The following is a 22,912-nucleotide window of genomic DNA, read 5'->3' on the forward strand; positions in this document are numbered from 1 at the left end:
CTGCACCCGTACGCTCCGCGCATGCGTCGATCTTCCGTTGGCGTAGTAGAGAGATAGAGCCGGGTGCAGCAAATACCCAGAGGCTCCCACCGGAGTGCAGCTTTCCTTGGCGGTCAAAAAAAATAAGGGGGGAAAAACAGGTGTATGTGAGAATAGGAGAGTAAACCCTCCAGGCATGATACCTCGGAATCATTCTATGCATTCTTCATGAGGCGCTGTTTATTTCACACACTTGTTATAAATAAGTAAATAGCACAACCTTGTGGCAGGGAAACACCATCCATCCTTAGAATGACTCGCTTTTGGGTGTAGCGTATCCTCTGCTGCGCTGCAAAACGCAACCTACACCCCAAAAGGATGGTATAAGTGAATTAACGTTTGTTGTCTAGTTATCTGCTTTTATTTATTATCAGTTGATCTCTTTCACTACACATAAATAAGAGATTGAAATATGTCTGTATGTGTGTTTTATATTACCTCCATTGTCTTCTGCACACTCAGACATGATATCATTTTTTACCACATGGTTGTAAAGAAGGCAAATGACCCATTTTCCCTATGAGTGCCATTATACAGGACAACAATTCCAATATCACACATACAGGCCACATATACTGCATGTGTACCCTCACACGCAAAAAACGATCTTGAGTACTCGTAATCGAACTTACATATTCAAGTCCCATTCAAGTATATCGCCATTTATTCCACGTTTACTTGCCAGTAGTGCTTTCACTTTAATAATTGAATATGTTTATCAGGCACAGGAGCATGTTGAGTCGATAGAAGACACTAGAGGTCAGCATTGTCCGGAAATAGTTGTTCTTAACGTTATTCGAAGTTGTCAACGTCATAATAAATAAATATCATCCTGCTTTTAATGTTTTTTCCCCCCCAAAATCATCTCTGTTCTCTTATTCAGTCATTTCACGGGCAAAATAAAAGACGAAATTTCAACTTTGAATGACACGATGACCCATAGACAGGTCCAGTCTGACTTTGAAACGGCATGGTAACCAGGAAAAATGCATGAATGTACCGCACGTTGTAACGCCAACGTATGGGCTTAATAATGACGTATTGTGCCGTGATTAATTCTCAGCGGTGTGATCACTTTCATTGTTGCAATGTTAGTTAAAATTTGCGTTAAATAATTTTTGGCACTGTTTCCATCTAAATCTATTTTTAATCTGTTTTGTTTTTTTTTTTTTGCACATTGTACATAGCCCGCTTTCATGTCCGTCTTCATGTGCACAATGAGCATAGCCGTCTTTTCCTATTGTGTCTGTTAAAAATAGTATTTGGCGGTTTACATTTTAGATTTCATATTTATATTTTTGTTGTTTACAGAGCATGTTAAATTACGAACAAAATTTCCCGCGGGATTAATAAAGTTTTTCTGATTCTGTGATATAGGTCAAAGAGATGGCCTCAGATACTACATTACCCAGCATGCCCTGTAACACGCCCACCCCCCTGCGTAGCTGCCACTGACCGCCGCAGGGAGCGATTAGCAGCGATCCGATCTGTATAGCACACGATGGGACGCATGTAAGTGGGGAGGTCCATCCATGTTGTTTAGAGATCAGCGACACTCGGGGCGCTCGCTCCCACGTCCGCGAACGGCACCCCGGTGTGTTTGGATGTAAAGTCAGCCCACAGACTGACAGCTCGCTGCTCGACATGTCGCGTCAATGAGAGGGGCGAGCCGGTTTGATCAGAACCATCCTCCGGATGCCTTGATGGATTAATCCGACGTTGACTAACGGTCATTTGCCGGTGTTTTGGATCCGTCCACACGCCCATGCGACGTTGTCGTCGGATGTTGCTGCCTTCCGTTTGCAGGTTCGGTTACTGTAAACAGTGTCGGGACGGAAAACCGGTTGCGGACACCTGTAGGCCTTACATCAGCGTCGGTATGATTAAGCTATAACGCGAGTGTTTATTTGTGTTGTAATGGCTAAAAATAATTGATGAAATACCTTCACTCGTTTTGTACACTAGCATCTCCGCAATCCCTATTCTATGCAGCGTGACAACTGCTTCGTTTTCGTTCATCACTATCCTTTTTTGAATGCGACCGCTTGTTACTAACGTCGCCTTAATAAACCCGATTCAGGCCGCTGTGCGCGCTCACTGCTCGGACTGGATGTTGGACGGTGCCTCATTACAGCTGTGGATGAAACTCCTGCTTCCAGCTTGATACCACAATTCCCTCTTAAAATGAACGAACGTTGAATGGGCTCCCGCACAGCCATGCACACGGGATTTAACAGGGACCGACACGGCGGCATGGAGGACTAAAATCCGAGGATCCATCCGAACACCACTTTCATCTGTGCAGACGGAGAACCGGGTCCATGTTGATAGAGATGGCTGGCGGGGGAGGTGCAACCACAGTGGGCTGTTTGAGAGATAATGAGGACCCCTGCTTAGAGGCTTTCAGGCAGCTCAACCACAGACTGGCGTTTTTATTGGCGGTCTGAAGGGAGCCTCATCCAAAATTAATCCAGGCAACAGTCATGTTATGATTATCCAGAACCAATGGGCTGATTTTAGCACCCTTTTGTTCAAGTGAAGACAGAACCTACATTTGAAGGGCATCTTCTTCAAAACACCACTTGGGAGACAATTAAACAATGACCCAATTCAATTGACTCGTGGACCACCACAATGGGATTTGTCCAAGTAATTGCTAAACTCCTGCTGCTTTAGATAAACTCATAATCAGATCTAGCTCTGCAGCCGCTGTGACAGGACCGGAAAGACAATTGTGAAAACAATCAATCCGGGTCTCGCGGAATATGTCATTGACATTATTTAACCTGATGGTCACTGCCCCTGAATGAACTTGCCTTTGGGAGTACAAGCTACCAAACACTGGCGAGGAGCAGCCCATCAGCAACTGGTGACCAAGCGATGAGATGTTGTGATGGAGAAGAGCAGCATCGCTCCTTGATTCTCTGATCTCCTCACCACCGGTGGTCGAGGACACCTAGTCCTAGTCGATGGGCCCTGTATGGGTTTCTTGCCTGACTTTACTAAAGGCAGGCCTGAAGTGTCTAACATCTACCGGGCTGCTATGAATCCATTCGGCAGACCCGGTACCACAGTGACCCCCATGTCCTGTTCCAACTGTGGGGGTTGCTGCTCCCCACCTCCTCCTTGCCTTATCCCTCCTGGTCCCTTCTCGTCCTCTACCTCATCCATCCCGTCAAACATCACCCCTCCTCCATCGATGTATCCGGCACCTGTATTGCAGGTGGAGAATGGTAGCAGCTGGAACTCGTCCTTTGGTTCTCCAGACTCTCACCCGGACCATTGCTGTGGTCCCACCAATCCATACTGGACTGCAGTGTTCGATTATGAAGCCACAGCTGATGAGGAGCTTACACTACATCGAGGGGACCTGCTTGAGGTCCTCTCCAAAGACTCTAAAGTGTCCGGTGATGAGGGTTGGTGGACTGGTAAGATCCAGGACAAGGTTGGCATTTTCCCCAGCAACTATGTTACAAAAGGGGACACGACAAACTACCAGCAGCTTACGGTTGGAGGTCTTGTACCTGGTGGGGTTGGTGAATGCCCTTTGGAGATAGACTTCTCTGAACTGATTTTAGAGGAGGTCATCGGAGCTGGGGGATTCGGGAAAGTCTACAAGGGAGTATGGCAGAATGAGGAAGTAGCAGTCAAGGCCGCGAGGCAAGACCCCGATGAAGATATCAGTGTTACAGCAGAGAGTGTACGACAGGAGGCCCGGCTGTTCTGGATGCTCAGACACCCCAATATTATTGCACTACGTGGAGTTTGTCTAAGGGAGCCCAACCTTTGCTTGGTGATGGAATACGCAAGAGGAGGCGCGCTGAACCGAGCTTTGGCTGGGAAAAAGGTCCACCCCAAGGTTCTGGTGAACTGGGCTGTCCAGATTGCTACAGGGATGGACTACCTTCACAGCCAGGCATTTGTACCCATCATCCACAGAGACCTCAAGTCCAGCAATAGTAAGTACCACCAATGCTATTTGAGAAAATAAGTGATACAATTAACCACTGTGTGAACCACCAACACTACATGCAATAGGGGTTCAATAGAGTTGTGTTTTGCTAACATTACATTACACCAGGGTCACTGACAGATTAATATTAAGCTGAAGTTGGAAAAGAAATGAAAGTTCATGAAGCAGTTGGAGCTGTTTGCTGTCTTGTGTTGACGCACCAGAGACAACATCAATGTCAACTTTCATTCAGCTGTATCGCGCATCTGCAGTCATCCAGGAAAAGTAGCTCTTATAAGTACTGTACTCTGGCCTCTGTTTCCCTCCTATCACTCAGTTTCTACTCCTCATGGTCTTTCAACTTTGTCAGCATTTACATTTTCCTGAATGGGTTTTGTGTCCAATGAGATGTAACAGAAAAGCTATTGGTTAAGGTGCTTGTGTAGTTGGAGAGAGCGAGACAACAACACTTGGTGTGCTACACGATCATAGAAGCTAAAACTATCTACCGTAAGTTCTGGTCACAGGCTGAATCCTGAACCAAAATTACAGACTTATACTTCAAGCTGCCAAGATATTGAACCTTGTCACATCAGACGCATTTATTTACATTAAAGTGCTCAATGCAAAGTCTCTTAACATGTTTGAAGCAGTCTGGTGATTCAGTATTTTCCCTGAATCTCTACTGTCTGAAATATTTTGCTTCAGTGGCACATTCTGATCTATGGCAGTATTATATTTTATTATTGATTTCATGTGCCGTTTCTGTTATTGACATGTTTGTGTCTGCGGTATGTTTTTCCATCAGTGTTTCAAACATGACATCTTAATTGGAATTTAAAGTGGATGAAGTAGTGATGTCATGTTGCTGTTGATGAAAGGGAGATTTGAACCCAGCAGGGCCGATCGTTTTCCATCATCCCTCTGTGCCTCCTTGTACTCTTACTCGTCGCGTTTCCCACCCTCCACAAGAAGAGCAATTCTGCTCTGCAACTCACTGTGCTATTTTTGGTCCTTTGTGCTACATGCTGTTTAAAGACACAGTTGCCTCGAAGAAATAATACACAACATGCATCTAAGTGTATTTGACTGCGAGTACATGCAGGTCAGCCTCTGTGTTTATCTCAGTTGACATGAGTGATGGGGGGGTGGAGTGTACAAATACGGGTGTGTGTTGCTGACTAGGCCTTTTTACAATATAACAGGCTGTGATCAAGCACACTGCTCAGCCTGACAATAGTCATTTTGTCTTTTTGATGTTCCTATGATGAAGTGCCTTGATGAGTGACGACGCAGGGCGTTAGATGTGTGTTGGACAGTGTGGCCCTGGTAACTACACAATAACGCTGCCTTTCCATGGTGACATGGCACCGCTGCTGTGTCACTGAGTCATACAGCTGCTGCGAAATGTCAGTGCGTGATTGAGCGATTGTTTGTGGGAAACAAGTGGAGACACATGAAGGACCTGGATATACAGTATCTGCTCCTGCTAGTGATGATTTTACTGAATATGTGTGAGTGTGCGTCGCTAGTATGTGATTACTGCGTGGTTCACAGTTAGGGATGTGAGCAGTAGCCTAGCAGTGTCCAGAGGCAATGAAAGAAAGCACAGTGTTGGTTGTGAGGAGCTTGCAGAGATGAGATGTATGAAGCAGAAGACTGGTGACGCAGAACAAGAGATGGAGTGCGTGGGGGATAAACAGCAGTTCATCTAAGCATAAGGTTTCACCTCAGCTCATTGTCCAGGTGCTGTGCTCTCAGGTGTCAGCTCTAAACCACATGCCACTTGGCATGTACGTGGTCACCCAGCAGCTCAGCCCCCGGAGCCTCTACACCGTCCTCCAATAAGCATTTGCTAGGCTTATTATCTGTAGAGATGAAGGAGACAGAATGGTGGCTTTTATTTACAGTTTAAAAAGATGGATTTTTGAAAGTGGAACGTGAAGTAATTCTTTTTTTTTTTCATGTGGTGAAGGCTACCAACGCAGGTTGAAGAACTTCTGTAGCGCTTCACTCTTTTGGCGCAGGGATTCTATTTTTGGCACACGAAACACTTCCAACTAAATTTATCCCTCACATCACACCAGGAGTAAAGTCTGTGTGCACGTGTCAGAGTGTGTTTTCTCTTTCAACCCGCTGAGTGTTGGTTGCGAAATGTAACAAGGATAATCTGATTACCATGACCTCCTTAGAGGGATGTCATAGCGTGTTTGTGGGTTGGCAGGTCAGCGCTCCCGCGGTCCTGCTCTACCTATCGACCTGATCCTGGATCAGTCGCTGGAATTTCACCAGTCCTCACCAGCCATTAGCTTGTACACCTACCTTAAATCAATTAAAATGACAGTGAGTTAGCTAGATGAACGACTATGTTGTTAGCATTTAGAACAGGTATATTTTGGTAGATTCAGTAAGCAAATTCTCCCCTGAATCTGACATATCAATCCGTGTTTTTAAATGAAATAGAATTCAGTGATTCATGAAACCTTGAAACACTGCTGAAGGGAGCATTAAATATCATCTGTGCTTCATAACAATTCAGATAGAAGTGATGCAATGTATGCAATCCAACTTGGGCACTTTGGACAGGTCGCCAGTCCATAACTGGGCACTTACTGACAGGCAACAAAGTGCCTACACCATTATTTAAATACTTTTAATAAAGTCAAACTATGCTACTATGCTAACCACTGCCTACTTAGCTTCTCTTTGCAAGCTTCTCTGAGTCATGCACAACACACGTTGCTTTATTTGAGTGTCTTGACATGTGAGACAACAGGAAGTTCATTAATCGTGGGCTTAATACTTCTGTGTGCATTGTGAGTTGGTGGAGGAGTTTTTGGTGACAGGATGCGAAAGAAGTAAAGCAGAGACGCCTAAATACCCTATTGTCTGCAACCATCTGATGCTGGCCATTAGGCCCCGTTTTTTCAGTTGCAGGGGTTGGATTTATTTGTTAGCTTGGCTCTACTCTGTGCATTGAGGGGGTTTTGGGGAAAGTACAGCACCCATTTAGTAAATTTAAAAAGGCTTAGTCATGGTAGTCATTTAGTAGGTTCGACTGGTGTGTCACTGAAACTCCTGCTGTAGAGCTTGAGCTTGCTGTGAGTCAGCCGTAGGTAACCAGAGCTTATCGCTAACAACAGGAAGACACACCAGTGGCCCTCTGTTCATTTAAATTTAAATAACGTGAAGTCAGACTTGGTGAACATTAGCGTCTCGAAACAGCACAACCAGCTTGTATGCTTCCTGCCTGGTTTAAAACATTTCTGCCGACGTGAAGCTGATATTACCTGCTGTTTTGACTGCAGCACTTTTAAATGGTAGCCATGTTTACATAGTCAACAATCACCTGACTAGAGGGAGCCCGCTGACTCGGAGCAGGCTTGTCAAGTACGCTGTTTGCTTATTGAGTGAAACTGCAAAGACAAGAAACGAATACTTTTCTCTCACTTTGACCGTCAATATTGCTTTGGCCAGGGCATTCAAGTCAAGAAGTGTGGCGTCGATAGCACGACGGTGCTCCTAAGTAGCTGCTTAAAAGATTAGCAGGAGAGATGTGGTGGGTAGTGAGCTTGGATGACTGTGAGAGTGTGATCCAGCCAGCTGCTGCTCTCTCAAAGAAAACAGATGAATCAACAGGATGAGAGTATGGCTGGACGTTTCATGGCACAAATGCTGGTGTCATTTCACATGGATTAGCTTGGAGTTTACATTTGGAACGTCACTGTCAAAGTCCAGAGTCAAGCTTGGTATTTGTTTTTGAAAGGTTTTATGTGAGCTGTTAACTAAACAGAAATGACTATCTCTGATACCTCACTGTCTCATCGTTTCCTTCTTCCCAAAGGACGTAACATTTGTAATGTTGTAAGTCTGTATGCAACATTAGATATCGGTGCATCCCACGGTATTAAGACAATTGTAATGACAGTTACAAATCGTAATTTCTGGTCATGTCTTCTCCTTATACCCAATAAATGGTGTGAGAAGCGGGGATTGTCATTGTAGGGATACCATTCTCTTTTGCATGTATTATGTATTTCCAGGAATAATGTACATCCGAGTCCTACTCGACTGATGGTGAAGGGGCACTGACATTGAAGTCGTATGTCTCAAAAGAAGAAGCTGAAACTCCAACCTAGGTGGCCCCTATGCTGCTAAAGTGCTCAGGAAAGTCCTGTAGCCTATGGATGGTGTTGTGTGAAGGATGAATGATTGAGAGCTGAACTAAAGTTCACTACCAATGTGTGAAGAGCCACAGATCCCTGACTGGCTTCCTAGTGAGTCAGTTCTTCGGCAATGACGTCTGTGAACCAGTAAAGAGGTACATGTATTCAGCGCTATTGCCTAAAACCTGATGGTGCCAGAGGTGGGATGGTTAAAAAGGGCATCCAGTGTGTTTTACGTGTGTGAAGAATGGAATAGAATGAGAAAGCAAAGCAGCACAAGCATAAGGAGCCGGTGATGTGTGTCATGTAGAGGTTGACTAGGGTTCAGTGGTACAGTACCAGCACATGGTTGAGTATGAGCCCGCACTGCCATAACATTTGCGAGCTTTGGAGTCAAGGTTTGTGTGCATGTTTTCTCACCATAAAGAACAGGGTCCGAGGCCAGTTCAGGATAGGTAAACTAGGACAGGCATTCCCTAGATTCTGGGACAAAGTAGGTCTGGCACAGTGTACGCAGTGATGTATGGCTACAATAGACCCACAGGAATAATTGTACCCTTCCACAACGACTTAAAAGATGACTTGTAAGGTAGCATGGATGAGTGAAGCAAACCATTGTGCTCTTCCGTCAATGCTAACTTTATGACAGAGCAATATCAGCGCAAGACAATGTTGTCATCATACTTTTTTGGGTAGATTTGTCCTGCTCCATTCGGAGCTTTTCAACATGATATAATAGCACCTAACCACTCAAAAATTACATCTCAACCGAACCTTGCAAATGTCATTTTCGCTTTACTCTGTCTTCCAGGCCAAATATTGGAGGGAGAAGTTAATGGTGATGGGAATATAATGAGCCGGTGGCTAATGTTCTAATGGTCGTATTACAAGTTGGCAGCTGGGGAGTAAGACGACAAGTCAAACTGCAGTTGACAGAGAGGATGAGCCTGGTTGTCTTGTCTGCGTTTTTGGTCTGTGATCCTGCTGCATGTGCAGTGAGAGCTGGCCTGTGTGTGAAGGTTGTTCGGCATGACATGCCGGCGCTGGGGCAGCAAACCCACACGCACACACACGTCTACACATCACATCAGAGCAACAATGACCCTATTCTCACACAGCAGCCCAAGACAGAACCAGAGCAGCACTCACAATGGCAGGAGTCACTGCATTACAAGGGAGGGGGTGGGGGGCAGGATGATGGGAGATGGAGGCAGGGGAAGGCGACTGCAGGTCGTGAATAGGAGCATAGCGATGGGTTGAAGTGAGGCAGGAGCAAGGCAGGAATGCACCAAAGAAGCCCCTGGAGGCTCGGATGGGAGAGGGAATAGAGAGATGACTGGGGGTGAGAATGGAGGAAAGTGAAGGAGGGGGTGGATACCAGCTACAGATTATGTTACATTCACAATCAATCGCATGTTCTGTAGTAATCTGTTTGCAATGCTATTGAGCAAATCAAATGTATATGTGTGCTGTAATTGAACTGCAACAATCTATATTCATGAGTCAACAACACACTAGTCAAACTGGATCTTAACCCAGATGATATAGTATTTGCTCGTTTTTTTTTAGTCTCGTTCTGTGTGCGGCACCCGAAGCAAAGTGTTGTCAAGTTTTCCAGCAACAGAGCTGTTGAGCAAAAATGAAACCTAGTTATTGATTTGAGGACAACAACGCACCACAAAGGAAGTCTTGCATTGTTGTTTGTTTTGCACTCAAAATGACTTCATTTGCTCGACAAAGTAACCGAAAAGTGTATCATATCACAAAATGGAGGATGCAATGCACAACTAGAATCTTAAATTTAAATTTAATGTTTTATGAACAAATCAAAGTTGGCTTTTCTTTTCTTTAAGAATGATAAGCAGCGATATTTTGCGATTATAAATGCCCTGATTGGTTCATTTACCATCACCAATATGTCTTTACTCACATGTACATACAACCTGAAACTGGACCTCTCATAAGCCTCTTCACTCAACCGACTCATGAACTAGAGTTCAAACAAACAAGAACCGGTCGATCATCACTGTGTAATCCGGAAAGAAGACATAAGTCACTGGTGGGAGTTTGGACAGTGCTCTTGTCACGAGCTGTGTGTGATTGTGAACACACGGTCAGCAGGTGCTGGAACCCACAGTGAGCTTCGCTCGTGACAGACAGGGAGCAGAGAGACACATGGAGGACCCACTGCAGACAAAACACACGCTCGCAAACGCACACTTGTACACCACCATCTCCACTGGTCAATGAACAGAGGACTTGATGCCAAAACAACAGAGATGACTGCCCGTCTGCTTTGCTGCATTGCAGTGAGTCTCAGTAGAGCTGCCAAACATAGTGACACACTTTCTTCATGTTGCTGCTGAGTTGTATAACTCAGCTGAGGAGATTATATTTGCAGCAACAAAGAGGTGAGAATGTGTTGTGTCTAACTTTTTCAGTTGATCTAATATTAAATGAAAATAGAATCTGAAGTGTTGGGCATTTTTTCAAATGTCAACACCCTTTATAAATATTATACCTCCCAAAAAACATGATTCCCATGTTGTTGCTGTGCAATTTTATACTCCAGGTCTGTGCTACCAAAAGCGAGTCGCCTCCTTTCATACTTCCATCTCCTCTGAGTGAGACGCTGGCTGGTCACACGAATCTGGCAGCTGCATTTGTACAGAGACAAAGTGAAGTGCTGCAGGGTGAAACTCTGATGCTGCTTGGTTCAGGATTAGAGGCCTTCAGTGGTACACGAAGAGCCAAACTGCAGTATCGATGACAGGCATGCATACCAGCCCTCATAAAGCAGGGATACCCACTGATTTACGGCATATCACTTGTCCCATAATTGAGTCTGCTCATGCACGGGTGTGCTAGTGATGCAGCGATTATGCCGTGCAATCCACGACTAGATCTGCTGAAGCAACGTTAGACTCTCTCAAGTCGTCTACAGAGATGCTGCAAGCTTCTCCTGTGTGTCCACAGAGAGACAAAGGCACGTGGTATGTGTTGCCAGTAAAATGACAAAAGCTCTCCCTGCAGTCATCTCTCTCTTTACCTCCACATCTTTTCATCCTCTCATTATTCACGTCTTTCTGCTCCATCCACTTCTTTTCTACGACACTCCTCCCAATATTTCCCTCTCCTCCATTGCCCTCATTCTGAGCAGCATTATTCCTCTCATCATCTTCTTTCCTCCCATCTTCTTGGCTGCCCTTCCCCCCACTCTGCATCCTTAAAACCACCACTCCCCGACGGTGCCTCGTCTTCTCGCCCCCCCCCAACATCAACTCTGAGTCTACCTCTCAGTTACTCTCTTTGGACTCCCTCCTCCCTTCTCAGCATCTCTTTTTCAGTGCCGCCTCCCCTGTGTGTTGTGATTGTAGCCGAGCTGGCGGCAGCTGCAAAAGCAGACGGCAGTGCACTGGGCACCGGTGAAGGGGTTGAGGATGGGAGGTGATGAAGAGGGTGCTGTTGCAGAACGAAAGCTTTTGCTTGGACTTAAAATGCAGTCCTGCCTGCTCACATACAACCTGCATGGATGTCGGTTCGCTGCCACGCTAGTCAAGTCACAGTAATGTAATCCTTCGAGCTACCAGATACGGGTGATCGAGACCTGAACCTAGGTGGTCCAGTCAGTTTTGAACTGTTCTTCAGGCTGGCAGTCTGAGTCACAAATAACACACAGACAAACATTCCTTGCAAGATTAGATGTGTCATCAGAGGATATTCAAACCCCTTCAGCTGAGTGCAGATCGGTCCATCATAACCTCATCCATCACTTTATGGTATTCCACTGCAATATTTTGGAGTAGAATGCAGCCTCTCCAGGATTCTGGAGCATAGGGTTGCAAGCCCGCCCTTCTCACACGAGACATCAGATGAACTGTTCCCTCAGGCAGGCAGCACTCAAAACCTCTTGCTTCAAGAACAGCTAATCTTCAGAGGTGCACCTAATGAACCCTGAGACCCCACATGACTCTTTGGCACGTGATCAGCTTTAGTTCACGACTGGTATATCTTCTATTTTATCGACCAGCTCTATGAATTCCACTAAACAACATCCTGAGTCTATCACAAATTTGTCGCCAGTGTGAGGGAGACTTAAACTACCGGTAATTTCTGAGTATAGAGTGCACTACAATATTAGGCACACCCTCTAAATTTAAAAAGAAAAATAGATCTTGTTCATACATAAGCCGCAATATTTTGGCAGCATGACGCTCTTTAACGTGTAAAAATCCATATATTAGCCGCATTATTGTATAAGCCGCAGGTTTCACACTACGAGATAGTCGCAGCTTATAGTCTGGAAATTACAGTACATGCACTTGAACTGCATAGCTTAACTACAATTTGCAGTTTTCAAACTGCATTCATATTTTGTGCTGCATCAATTAATGAAACTGATTTTTCATTTCTAGTTACAATTTTGCCAACACACTTTTTAAAAATACAAAACTATCTATCATGATAATGGTTTATTTAAGTTTCTAATAGCTACAGCTAAGTCACGCACTTTCTACTCTGAAGTAATGAACTGCGCTCCACAGCGTGGCACTAGTGGCGAGTCTTCCATCTACAGAGGACATAGCCTCACGGGGTGTTCATATGGCAACAGCATGTCACAGACAACCTTCCAGCCACGAAGGCCGAACCATAGCCATATTTGAGCACGTCTACTGACACAGCCTGTACAGCACCCGACGCCATTTTGGTGCCGGTAAAGAGGTTTTATAGAGTCAACCACTGCCAGCTCTCTGAAGAAAACTTGATGCTCATGTGCCATGCCAACAAGCCATTCTTCCCTGACATGTAGTAGTACAGTAGCACCTCAGTGTTTCTGAGGTTGACCAAAAAAGGTGCAGTTCTTAAACCAAAACTTGAGCTCAGAGGCAAATTTCTGTATACAAATGTCATTTTTGTTGGCCAGTATGTTTGTTTTCAGACCATATGTTAATTTTACTTATGGAATATGCAAAATATGACAATGTATTGACATGAGTTATGAGATTCAAATCATTATTAAAGAATTATTTAAGTAGCTGCTGAAGATAATTTTTTTTGACTGTGGTGGTCTGCCTGTGACCGAGAGGCTGTCGGTTCAGTATTAGTACCTGCCGTGTTTGTGTTGTTGTGTGCTGTGTGACATAAACTTTGGTTGGCTCCTGGCGGTTCAGGCTTTGCAGTGCACTGCACGACAAGCCTCTAGTTCACCAAACGATTGGCCATAAAGCAAGACGTTTACAGCTGCTGTAATGGCTTGTTTTATTTCACGTGGAGTCTAAATTCCCACATCTGTTAGCAGAAAATATGGTGTCAAGTTTCCCAAGTACAGATCTTATCCTGGAGAGTAAACAGTGTGACTCTTAACACACAGTACATGTGGTTCTTTGGCGACACAACAATAAATGTTGTAAATATACTCATTATTCTGCAAATTAATGTCAGTGTGATAAGCGTTTTACTGTCTGATAGTATGTAACCTTTGTCCTTGCTACCATAACAACAAAGTGGTGACACAGCGGATGAATATTGCTGGTCAATGTGGTCACAGCCATTACGGCAGGTTGTTTTAGCAGCACACTAAGTCATAGATCCCGTCCCTCTGTAATGTATTAGCATTTATATATATACGAATAGCAGCTGTTGATGAACACATCAGCTGGTTAAAGGGGTAAAAGCCAGTGATGTGATCGGTCCTGATGGAAATGCCTGGAGGTCTGTGAAGAGCCTTGGTCACATTCCTCTGCAGCTAATGGGTCACCTGAGTTGGGTGCTCTGACTGCTGGTTCAAAAACCTTACTTCAAGAACTGTTTGAACAGTGACGCAACAGTCACTCAGGTTCAAAGTCCAGGATGGACCAAAGGTTAGATCAGCCTGGAATGTATGATGGGAATGTGTCGCAGTTATAAGAACTATGGAAGTGCTATTTTATGAAATTGACATGTCTTCAGTGGAAAGTCATGCTACAGCCATGAATGTAATAATAACAGTTGGGTTTATTCTTTAAAAAGGCTTTTGAAATTCAGACAACTAACTGTGAGATAAACTAAATTGATTCAGTGTGAGGCGTTTGGTATATGAATCAGTGTTCGCAGCTATTCTATTTTTTCATCATGCTTGCTCATGTTGCCATGACAAACTCAGGGAGTCTGCTGTCCTTTTCCCGTGACTTATGGATTCTATAATAGGATAACATTATCATCAGCAGTGTACTACAAAAGCCACTTTATCCTCGAGGATGTTTGCTGCTCTTCTACTATAATGCCACAAACAGATTTGTCCACCAAACATATGGATTAAAGGATTGACAAAGAGTTGCTCTGCAGCTTGACTGACCTGCACTTCAACATATGTTTTGTGCATGTAGTTTATGTCACACTCGTGCTGAACAAACGCGCAGAGGCAGACGGCGAGGACACACCCTGCCAGGCATGCAAACATCCCTCCTTTATGTCTGGCTCCATCTTTTGTTTTCTTTACAAATGTAATGGTGACTTTACATCCCTGAGGAGACAGCTGTCACTCTGATGTTTGTGTTAGGATAGGAGATGGCAAAGGATGGTAGATCATATCAATCTATTCTTCGAAAGATGTTTGTTAATCAGGCAGTTGTTGAAGATTTTATGCGATTGTTCAATGGCATTATGGCCAACATGTACATTTCAAGTAGAGGTGAATGGAGCTTGGCTGCAGCCTGCCAGTGTGTTGCAATGGTCGGAGCTACTGTTGGTTTTGGGTCATTGCTAACAGTAAGGAAGCTCGCAGAAAAGCATGCAGAAAGAGAAGCAGCAGCAATGTTGTGTTTAAATAGTGAAAAGACGCACAACTCTGTGGCAGGTTTTATTTATATGACTAACACTAGTAAGCGAATGAATGTGTGATGGCCAAATTTAAAAACATGGATGACATCGCTAGCTTGATACAGTGCGTGTTTTGCCACATGCCAATGCACAATCCCGGATAGCCCATTGCAGCCTCACAATTACAATGCAAAATTCAAGTAGTTTTATATATAATAGCAGAATAGTGCTTATTACGGAAATGATCTGTCCGTGCATGAAGATCATTTTACTTTGTGAGTTTCAGACTAACGAAGTTCAAGACAAGACCAAAACTTAAGGGGCTGAAACAGCATGAAGACCAAGACTGAAACCACACATTTGTTATACTAAAAGAACAAGTGGGGTTTTTTTTAGTCCTGGAGCAATAAAAAATGCACACACGCATACACTCAGGAAATAAAGCAAACTAAGTTAATTCAGAGAGCCTGCATACCATGTCAACGGGCATGAATAACATAACAGAAGACTTAGCTGACTGCATTTTAACTTGGGAATTTCACACATCACGATTTAGAAAAATATCACTCAGCAGTGGAGGAAAAATCTGAAAAAAACAAACAAAAAAAACCCCTCAGATTTACAGGAAATAATAGTTTTCAAACCAGCCATTACAGGTTTATAGTGTACAGCACAGCACCTAGTCATAAGCCACGGAAACCAAAATATGGGGCTCCGGTTAATTCTTTTATTTGTGTTCTAAGTTTGTGTAAAGCAGTAAAGCAACTATGTGACAGAAAAATCCTATAGTCCTTTCAAAATAAGGCTGTGCCAAGTCACATATTTTTATCTTTCCCACCAAGTTATTTTATGGACTTGAATGCAGATATAAAAATATACTATTCAATAAAAATATAGTTGTATTTTGTGTCAACCTGGGGATAATATTTCCATTTTCACCCCCTTAGAATCATTCAAATATCATTTGTGTTAATTAGCAACAATTTCCACAGTCCCGACTCTTTCGGTGAAACTGCCGGGAAAGTGCAGACACACCTTCGTCACGTGGATGGATTTTGTGTGTGTTGTAGGAGTGTGCGTGTGTGTGTTAACAAAGACTGCTGTGTGTGCCGTCCAGTTCCACCAGCCTTTGCATAACCCTGTAGATGAGTGAAAGCAGCAGCGCTTCCACCTGCCTCCAGTGCTCCTCAGCTCTGTACTGAGTCATTCATCACCCACAGAGAGAGGGAACCTTGAGGAGGCATTTCTGAGTAACAAAAAAACCTGTTGTAAAATGTAGATGGATCAAATATGGATGAAGAAAATAGAAGATGTGAATCATAATGAATTACAAATGCAGGTGTTTTTATCTTGAAGGGTGAAGCTGGTTATGAGACTAAAACAATCTTCATCTCTCTTATTCAGTCCTCATTCTGGAGCCACTGGAGCGGGACGACCTGAGCGGCAAAACACTCAAGATTACAGACTTCGGTCTTGCCCGCGAGTGGCACCAGACAACCAAGATGAGTGCTGCGGGCACTTACGCCTGGATGGCCCCGGAGGTCATCAAGCTCTCTCTCTTCTCCAAGAGCAGCGATGTGTGGAGGTATAGTGAAAATAGCTCATCCCCGATCATAGCCACACACACACGTTGGTATCTTTGTCTTTCTGAGGACCTCTCACCTCACCTTCACCAGGACTCTAAACCAACCTTAAACCCAATTATAATGACCTACTTATTTTGACATTAATAAAGAATATTAATACATATACACACACGAACATCGGCTGTGAAACATCTGACCACCTATCAAACATGTCAAAACTGAAGCAGTGCAACTGCCACAGTGATGATCTGAACTGGAACAATTGAGTCTTATCCATAATGGGGTCTCCTTGGGACATTACTGTTGGATCTCAACCTTGGCGCCCCGTTACAGTGACTGTACCAGTGTGTCGCTGTGTTACTAGTAAAATGGGCACAAAAGCAGCCATAAGCCAAGATCATGTTGGACAGCACTTAGACACCGACATGGACATAAATATAAATAAAAAAAGTAGATGTCTGGACCGATGAGCAAGGCCTTAATGTTAGGACGTGAGAATATTTTAAAATAGACAATCTGCAGAGAAGTGAAAAGATAGTAGCTTCTTTAAGTGATGTGACAACACAAGTAATGGTTGAAGCACATCTGTCCTAGTGAGGCCCAATTTAGGGGAAAACACCTCCTTGTGGGGACCTTATGCCCCTCTGAGGCCATTTTGCCAGACCCCACAAGGTTAGGCCTCAATTTGAGGATGAAGTCTTCAAAGCATCCAGGTCATTATAATTGAGTTTACGTTTGGTTTAGAGTCCTGGTTTAGTTTAGCCATTTGTTTTGGATGGTTAAGAGGCTGGGGAAGGCATTATGGCAATGAGCGGACCCCACAAAGACAAGCCTGTGTGCCGTGGTGATCCATCAACATTGTTGTTCAGTATCAGTAGTGGATCAGAAAAACATCTATAAATGTAATCCACCATGGCCACCGCCAGGTGATGTCATACAGTACCAATTAGATGAGTAAATTTACTGTAGACCCAAACTTTGCTCCATGCAGAAGATGTGTCTTCTTTACAATCTCCCTTCATCTCCAATCATTTTCAGGCCACAGCCTTTTGAAATAGTGACATCAACGTGGGGTATTTCGCTGGCACCTGATGGGTTAAAGCTATTGATGCATAATCCACACCTGTTTTCTCTTATTTGACAGCTTCGGTGTGTTGTTATGGGAGCTTCTGACTGGAGAAGTCCCGTACCGAGAAATCGACGCACTGGCAGTTGCGTATGGCGTGGCTATGAACAAGCTGACCCTCCCCATCCCCTCAACCTGCCCCGAGCCTTTCGCCCAGCTGCTGGCAGGTAAGACTAGCAACTGTGACAACGATGGCATCAAGCGAGCGCTATTTTAAGCTGGAGACTTTAATGTGGTAAATAGCTCCTGGCGCTGTTCAACACAACAAGACAAGAATGAAAATTCTGAATGGCACTGAAAATGATAAGCTTATGCGTCTTAAGTGTATTTAAAATAGTCACAAAGCTTTGTGGCGGCACAATAGCGCTGAGGTTAAGTCTTGTTAACATGCCCTTAACTTGATCTGCTGCCATTATAAAACCCAATTTCACACATCTACCTCTGACTGATCAGCAAGCTAATGTACAACGTCATTTACTGATACAGCATCAACTGACTTCAGCCATGTGGCTAAATCTTTTCATCCACCTCTTACTCCTCTTCTCCGTCTTATCCTTGTTCATCCCTTAATCTCGCCTATGTCAACACTGGCCGCTATGTTTACCTCTGCTGCTTCTTCTCCCACAGCCATACCTCACACGCCCATTAAAAAAAAAAAAGATGAACAAAACAACCGCGGGCTTAATTTTGAATTCACCATGAATTGATCCATTTAGCATGTCTCTACATCACAGGCAGCAAATATTTGACTCGTAATTTCTGCGGCTTCGTCTCAGTTTCCATGACAACTTGGAGCCTGTAGGACTGATAATTAAAGTTCACAACCCGAAATGAGTATTTTGAGGTTATTTTAGGCTCTTCACAGTTCCATTCCACGCTTTGTCCAAAACAAACGTATTGATATTGGCCTGAATGAGTTGGTCTGGTTCACCAGAGTGCTGGAGCTCGATTCCACACGGCAGACCCTCCTTCAGCAGCATCCTGAGGCGACTACTGGCCATCGAACAATCGGCCATGTTCCAGATGCCCCTGGAGTCCTTCCACTCCTTACAGGAAGACTGGAGGCTGGAGATACAGCAGATGTTTGACGAGCTGCGAGCCAAAGAAAAGGTGACAACTGACTAATAGATTCAGTTTTCAGGGTGATGAAGAAGGCGCCCACTTGTTGATTGGTTTTCCCACAAATCATCAGTTTTATTCTATACACCTTATCGAGAGAGGTGTTAGAAGAAGTGTTGACAAGTTTCCTTCCCCTCAGGAGCTGAGGTCTTGGGAGGAGGCACTGGCTCGAGCTGCCGAGGAGCAGCGTGAGCAGGAGGAGCAGCTGAGGAGGAGAGAGCAGGAGCTGGCGGAGCGTGAGATCGACATCGTGGAGCGTGAGCTCAACATCATCATCCATCAGATGTACCAGGAGAAGCCCAGCGTCAAAAAGAGAAAAGGCCATTTCAAGAAGAGCAGACTATTGAAACTGGGCAGAGACGGCAACTGCATTAGCCTGCCCTCTGGTGGGTGACTTGAGTAACTTCAGCGAATTATTTATATCGCTGCATCTCAGCTTACTTATAGCCTTTTGACACAAACTGTCTTGTCTCTGGCAGGATTTGAACACAAGATCACAGTGCAGGCGTCTCCTAGCGTTGACAAGAGGAAGATGCAGGGGAGCGAGAGCACGACCCCTCCTGCCAGCCCCGGGGTCATTCCCAGACTCAGGGCCATAAGATGTAAATGATCATGATCAACAAGTGCCATGCAGCAGCTTGGTTTTCTGAATGTCCTATATACTGTTCCACAGTGACACCAAGTGATGGGAGTAAGACATGGGGGCGCACTGCTGTGTGCAAGAAAGAGGATCTGACCACCTGCAAGAAGAAGGGAAGAACCTGGGGCCCCAGCTCCACTCACCAGAGGGAGAGAGTCGGCGGGGAGGACAAGTATGTGTGACTTGAATTGTCTGTACATGTAAAATTAAGAAATATAGATTTATATTTGTGTCTCCAGACTGAAATCTCTGGGTGAAGGATGCAAAGTTTGGTCATCCAGTGCACCTAACCTGGGCAAGTCCCCGAAGCATGCACCAATGACTGCAGCATTCTCCAGCCTCAATGAAATGGGTAAGTTTTTAGACTGTGAATGCATCATTGAGTTTGATTCAATCACTCTGTGTCTCTTGTCTCACGCAGAAGAGTGTTGCGAGTTCGAGGTGTCACCTGGATCTCTGCAGCCCTCAGAGTCCAGCAGTAACGGGGTCCCGGATGATTCTGGGTCATTGTGGAGTAGTCTGAGTTACGCCACGGTTCCCGTGGGCGGGTCCACCAACACTAGCTCCAGTTTGGGGTTAGGGGCTGTCGGGTCTCAGGACTCCCTGCGGCGCTGCAGCCAGAGGAAGAAGAGTGACATGTTGCTATTGGGCTGTGCTTCGCTGCTCGCATCTGTGGCACTGGGACAAGATCTGCTGCAGCTCGGGAAACTGCAGGTGAGGAAAATGACCTCTATGATTCATGACTGACCTTGTCTCTTCAACCCGCCCGTTCATGACAAAATATTTATTGTCAGGTTCTTCAAGATGAGCAGGATCTCAGAGAGGAACAGCGCAAGAAGAAAGAGGGTCTTTTCCAGCGAACGGGACGTTTCCGCCGCAGCACATCTCCTCCGAGCAGAAACCTCTCCCTCTCTCTGAGCCGACACCATGACTCCACGCTCCCCTGTCTGGACCCGTCCCCCTCAGTCACCCTTCTTTCTCTGTCCTCGCTGTCTGACTGTAACTCCACCAAGTCCCTTCTTCCCTCTGACCCGGATGAGTATCCCATGACCCCCATGTCAGGGGTGAAAACACCGGCAGTTCCGACTGCGCCTGCCCTGAATCCGCTCTTGGACTTGCGGGCGGAGAGTTTCAAGAAGGAGCCCAACCAGTCGCTGACCCCTACTCATGTCTCTGCCACCATGGCCATGAACAGAGGACACAGACGGACTCCATCAGATGGCGCTATCAGACCCAGAGCTCAGACTTTAGGGCACCGCAGGACACCATCAGATGGAAGCATGCCCATGCCTCCGCCACCTGGGAAGGCTATCTTAACAAACCACAAAGGTATGACAACACATTCAGTTGCCGCTAAAATACGTGAAATGACTCACAAAACAATTACATTTTTGAGCAGTGGGAGATAAAATGTGCTAATCAAATGTAGGGCTGCAACTAACGATTATTTTCGTTGTTGACTAATCTATTGATTATTTTTTAGATTAGTCTACTAATCGCGATTACCTTTGTTTGGACCTATTTTGAATGTCTGTTTAACCTAAAGTTGCTTAAATCATCTCACTGTGATACTCCAACACCATGCATTGTTAAACAAGTATATTAAAATAATGACACATAATGCAGGATCTTCATTGGTCCTTGAGAAGAATTAAAAAATCATCAATATTCATATATGTATCTCATATAAAATATCTGACCAACATCCACATCACTGGGTCTTATTTCAATGATAATCTAAAACAATGTGTTCAGTGTAGCTCCCTAGTTCAGTTCTGGTTATTATTAGGAGGAGAGAGACCAGGACACTTCACTACATCTACTTACAACCAGTGCTAACCAACATGCTATCTGTTAGCTCGAGAGTGTGTGGCGTCTCAGAACAAACACTGAACACTCTTTCATCATTCTACCATGGTGTGGAAGGGGTTTGCTCATCCTTAAGACGCGCCATCTTCACAAACAAAACAAAGCCACACTTGTGAACACTACGACCCGTCGCCACTCGAATTCCTCTGTGACTGTGACTGAGGCTGTCAGTCGGAGGTGGTGACGCTAGCTTGGGACGTGCTGCAACGGCGGCCAGTTGGAGTCGGACCTCAGTCGAGAACCAATTAAAGGAAGAGAAATTAACATATCCTAATGATTCCAGATAATGTGATATTTTCTCACTGTTTCTCAATAACAACCAGTTCTCGATGCCCATCCTGCGGCCCCTGTGTGTTTACAGCAACAGCAACATGACGCATCGACGATTCTCATGTCAACGAAATTTTGTTGTCTGCGTTATCTATGACATCAACTAATCTTTGCCCTAATCAAATGTCTGTCTAAAATCATCTGAAGTTCTCTGTTCTATATCTCCCTCTCTCAGGTGGACTGGACAAGTTAGACATCCCTCGACTCCCCGACCCAACCACCGTCTTTCCTACTCCTATGCGACGTAAAGCCCCGGCTCCACCAATCCCTGACCAGAGTGCGCATTCCCTTATCAGTCCGTTGGAGAGACCTAAGACTCTAGAGTTTGCCCCACGGCCTCGGCCCACTCCGGCCCGGATGAGAGCCGACCCCTGGAAGCTGGGCTCACTTTCTCGGACGCTGAGCTCGTCTCCGGGCAGCAGCTGCGAAAGCCCCCTTGGGTCGGGGGACAGCAGCGCCAGCACGGCGAAACAGAACCTAATGGACATGGACATGGAGGGTCAGAACTTGGACCACACCGTTCCATTATGTGGTAAGCTGCAGCCGGCCACTCTCTGTGGACAACAGTACTCCTAGTGAGAGGTTCGCTCTCAGAAGATTCCGGCTCTCACTGAGAGACGTGTCCAGCTCACCGACCTGCGCCTGCAGTAAGGTCAAGACGCCTCTTGAAGCCTTGTAGTGTCCTCAGTGACCTATGATCTAGTTCTAGCTGCTGCTCCCATTGAAATCATTCTGAACTAACGCTTAACCTGCGATCAGTCAATCTGCTTGTGTTCCTTGTCTCCCGTCGGCGTAATTTCACTCGTACAAACAAGAACTTTTCCTCTGTGAGGGCTGGGCAACGAGAACTAATGCATGGGCTTTAGTGGAAACTGCTTTTCCGGATTGTTTTTTCTGACTCGTGGAATCAGACAGTCAGATTTGATGACCAACTTATATTCTGTTTTTCTACATGTTTCCATTAGTGAGACGCACATCTGGGCATAAAATGTCTATGATAGTACCTTTCAAATCTACAATGGTTTGATCTGTCAATAGAATTGTTTTTTTTTTTTTTTATAACTCTAAAATCATTCATGTGAAATAGCACAAACTAACAGCTAGCATGGGAAATAAGCTAAGCTAAAAAGTAAAAAAAATCGTCCCTGATATATAAGAATCTAAAAACCCTTTGTAGACTCAAGACTACTCCGCTCCAGCATTGTATGTTTGTGAAGAAACACAGCCTACTCTCTGTCATATTAGCCTCTTTGCCGAGCCCTCTCAGGCAGAACGATACCCACCAGC

At 44.9% G+C, this 22,912-nt stretch overlaps 1 protein-coding gene across 1 annotated transcript; it reads left to right on the forward strand.

Moving 5' to 3' along the window:
• Positions 1 to 1,650: 1,650 nt before the first annotated feature.
• On the forward strand, positions 1,651 to 22,687 carry map3k10 (mitogen-activated protein kinase kinase kinase 10). Its single transcript, XM_053873526.1, has 11 exons — positions 1,651 to 3,998; positions 16,360 to 16,540; positions 17,686 to 17,834; positions 18,602 to 18,777; positions 18,926 to 19,172; positions 19,266 to 19,388; positions 19,460 to 19,598; positions 19,666 to 19,778; positions 19,848 to 20,140; positions 20,221 to 20,755; positions 21,801 to 22,687. Exons 1-11 carry the CDS (start codon positions 3,020 to 3,022, stop codon positions 22,199 to 22,201), a joined length of 3,336 nt encoding a protein of 1,111 aa, XP_053729501.1. The 5' UTR covers positions 1,651 to 3,019; the 3' UTR covers positions 22,202 to 22,687.
• The last annotated feature ends 225 nt before the right edge of the window (positions 22,688 to 22,912 follow it).

Source organism: Synchiropus splendidus, chromosome 8 (genome assembly GCF_027744825.2).
Source record: "Synchiropus splendidus isolate RoL2022-P1 chromosome 8, RoL_Sspl_1.0, whole genome shotgun sequence".
Classification (NCBI taxonomy): domain Eukaryota; kingdom Metazoa; phylum Chordata; class Actinopteri; order Syngnathiformes; family Callionymidae; genus Synchiropus; species Synchiropus splendidus.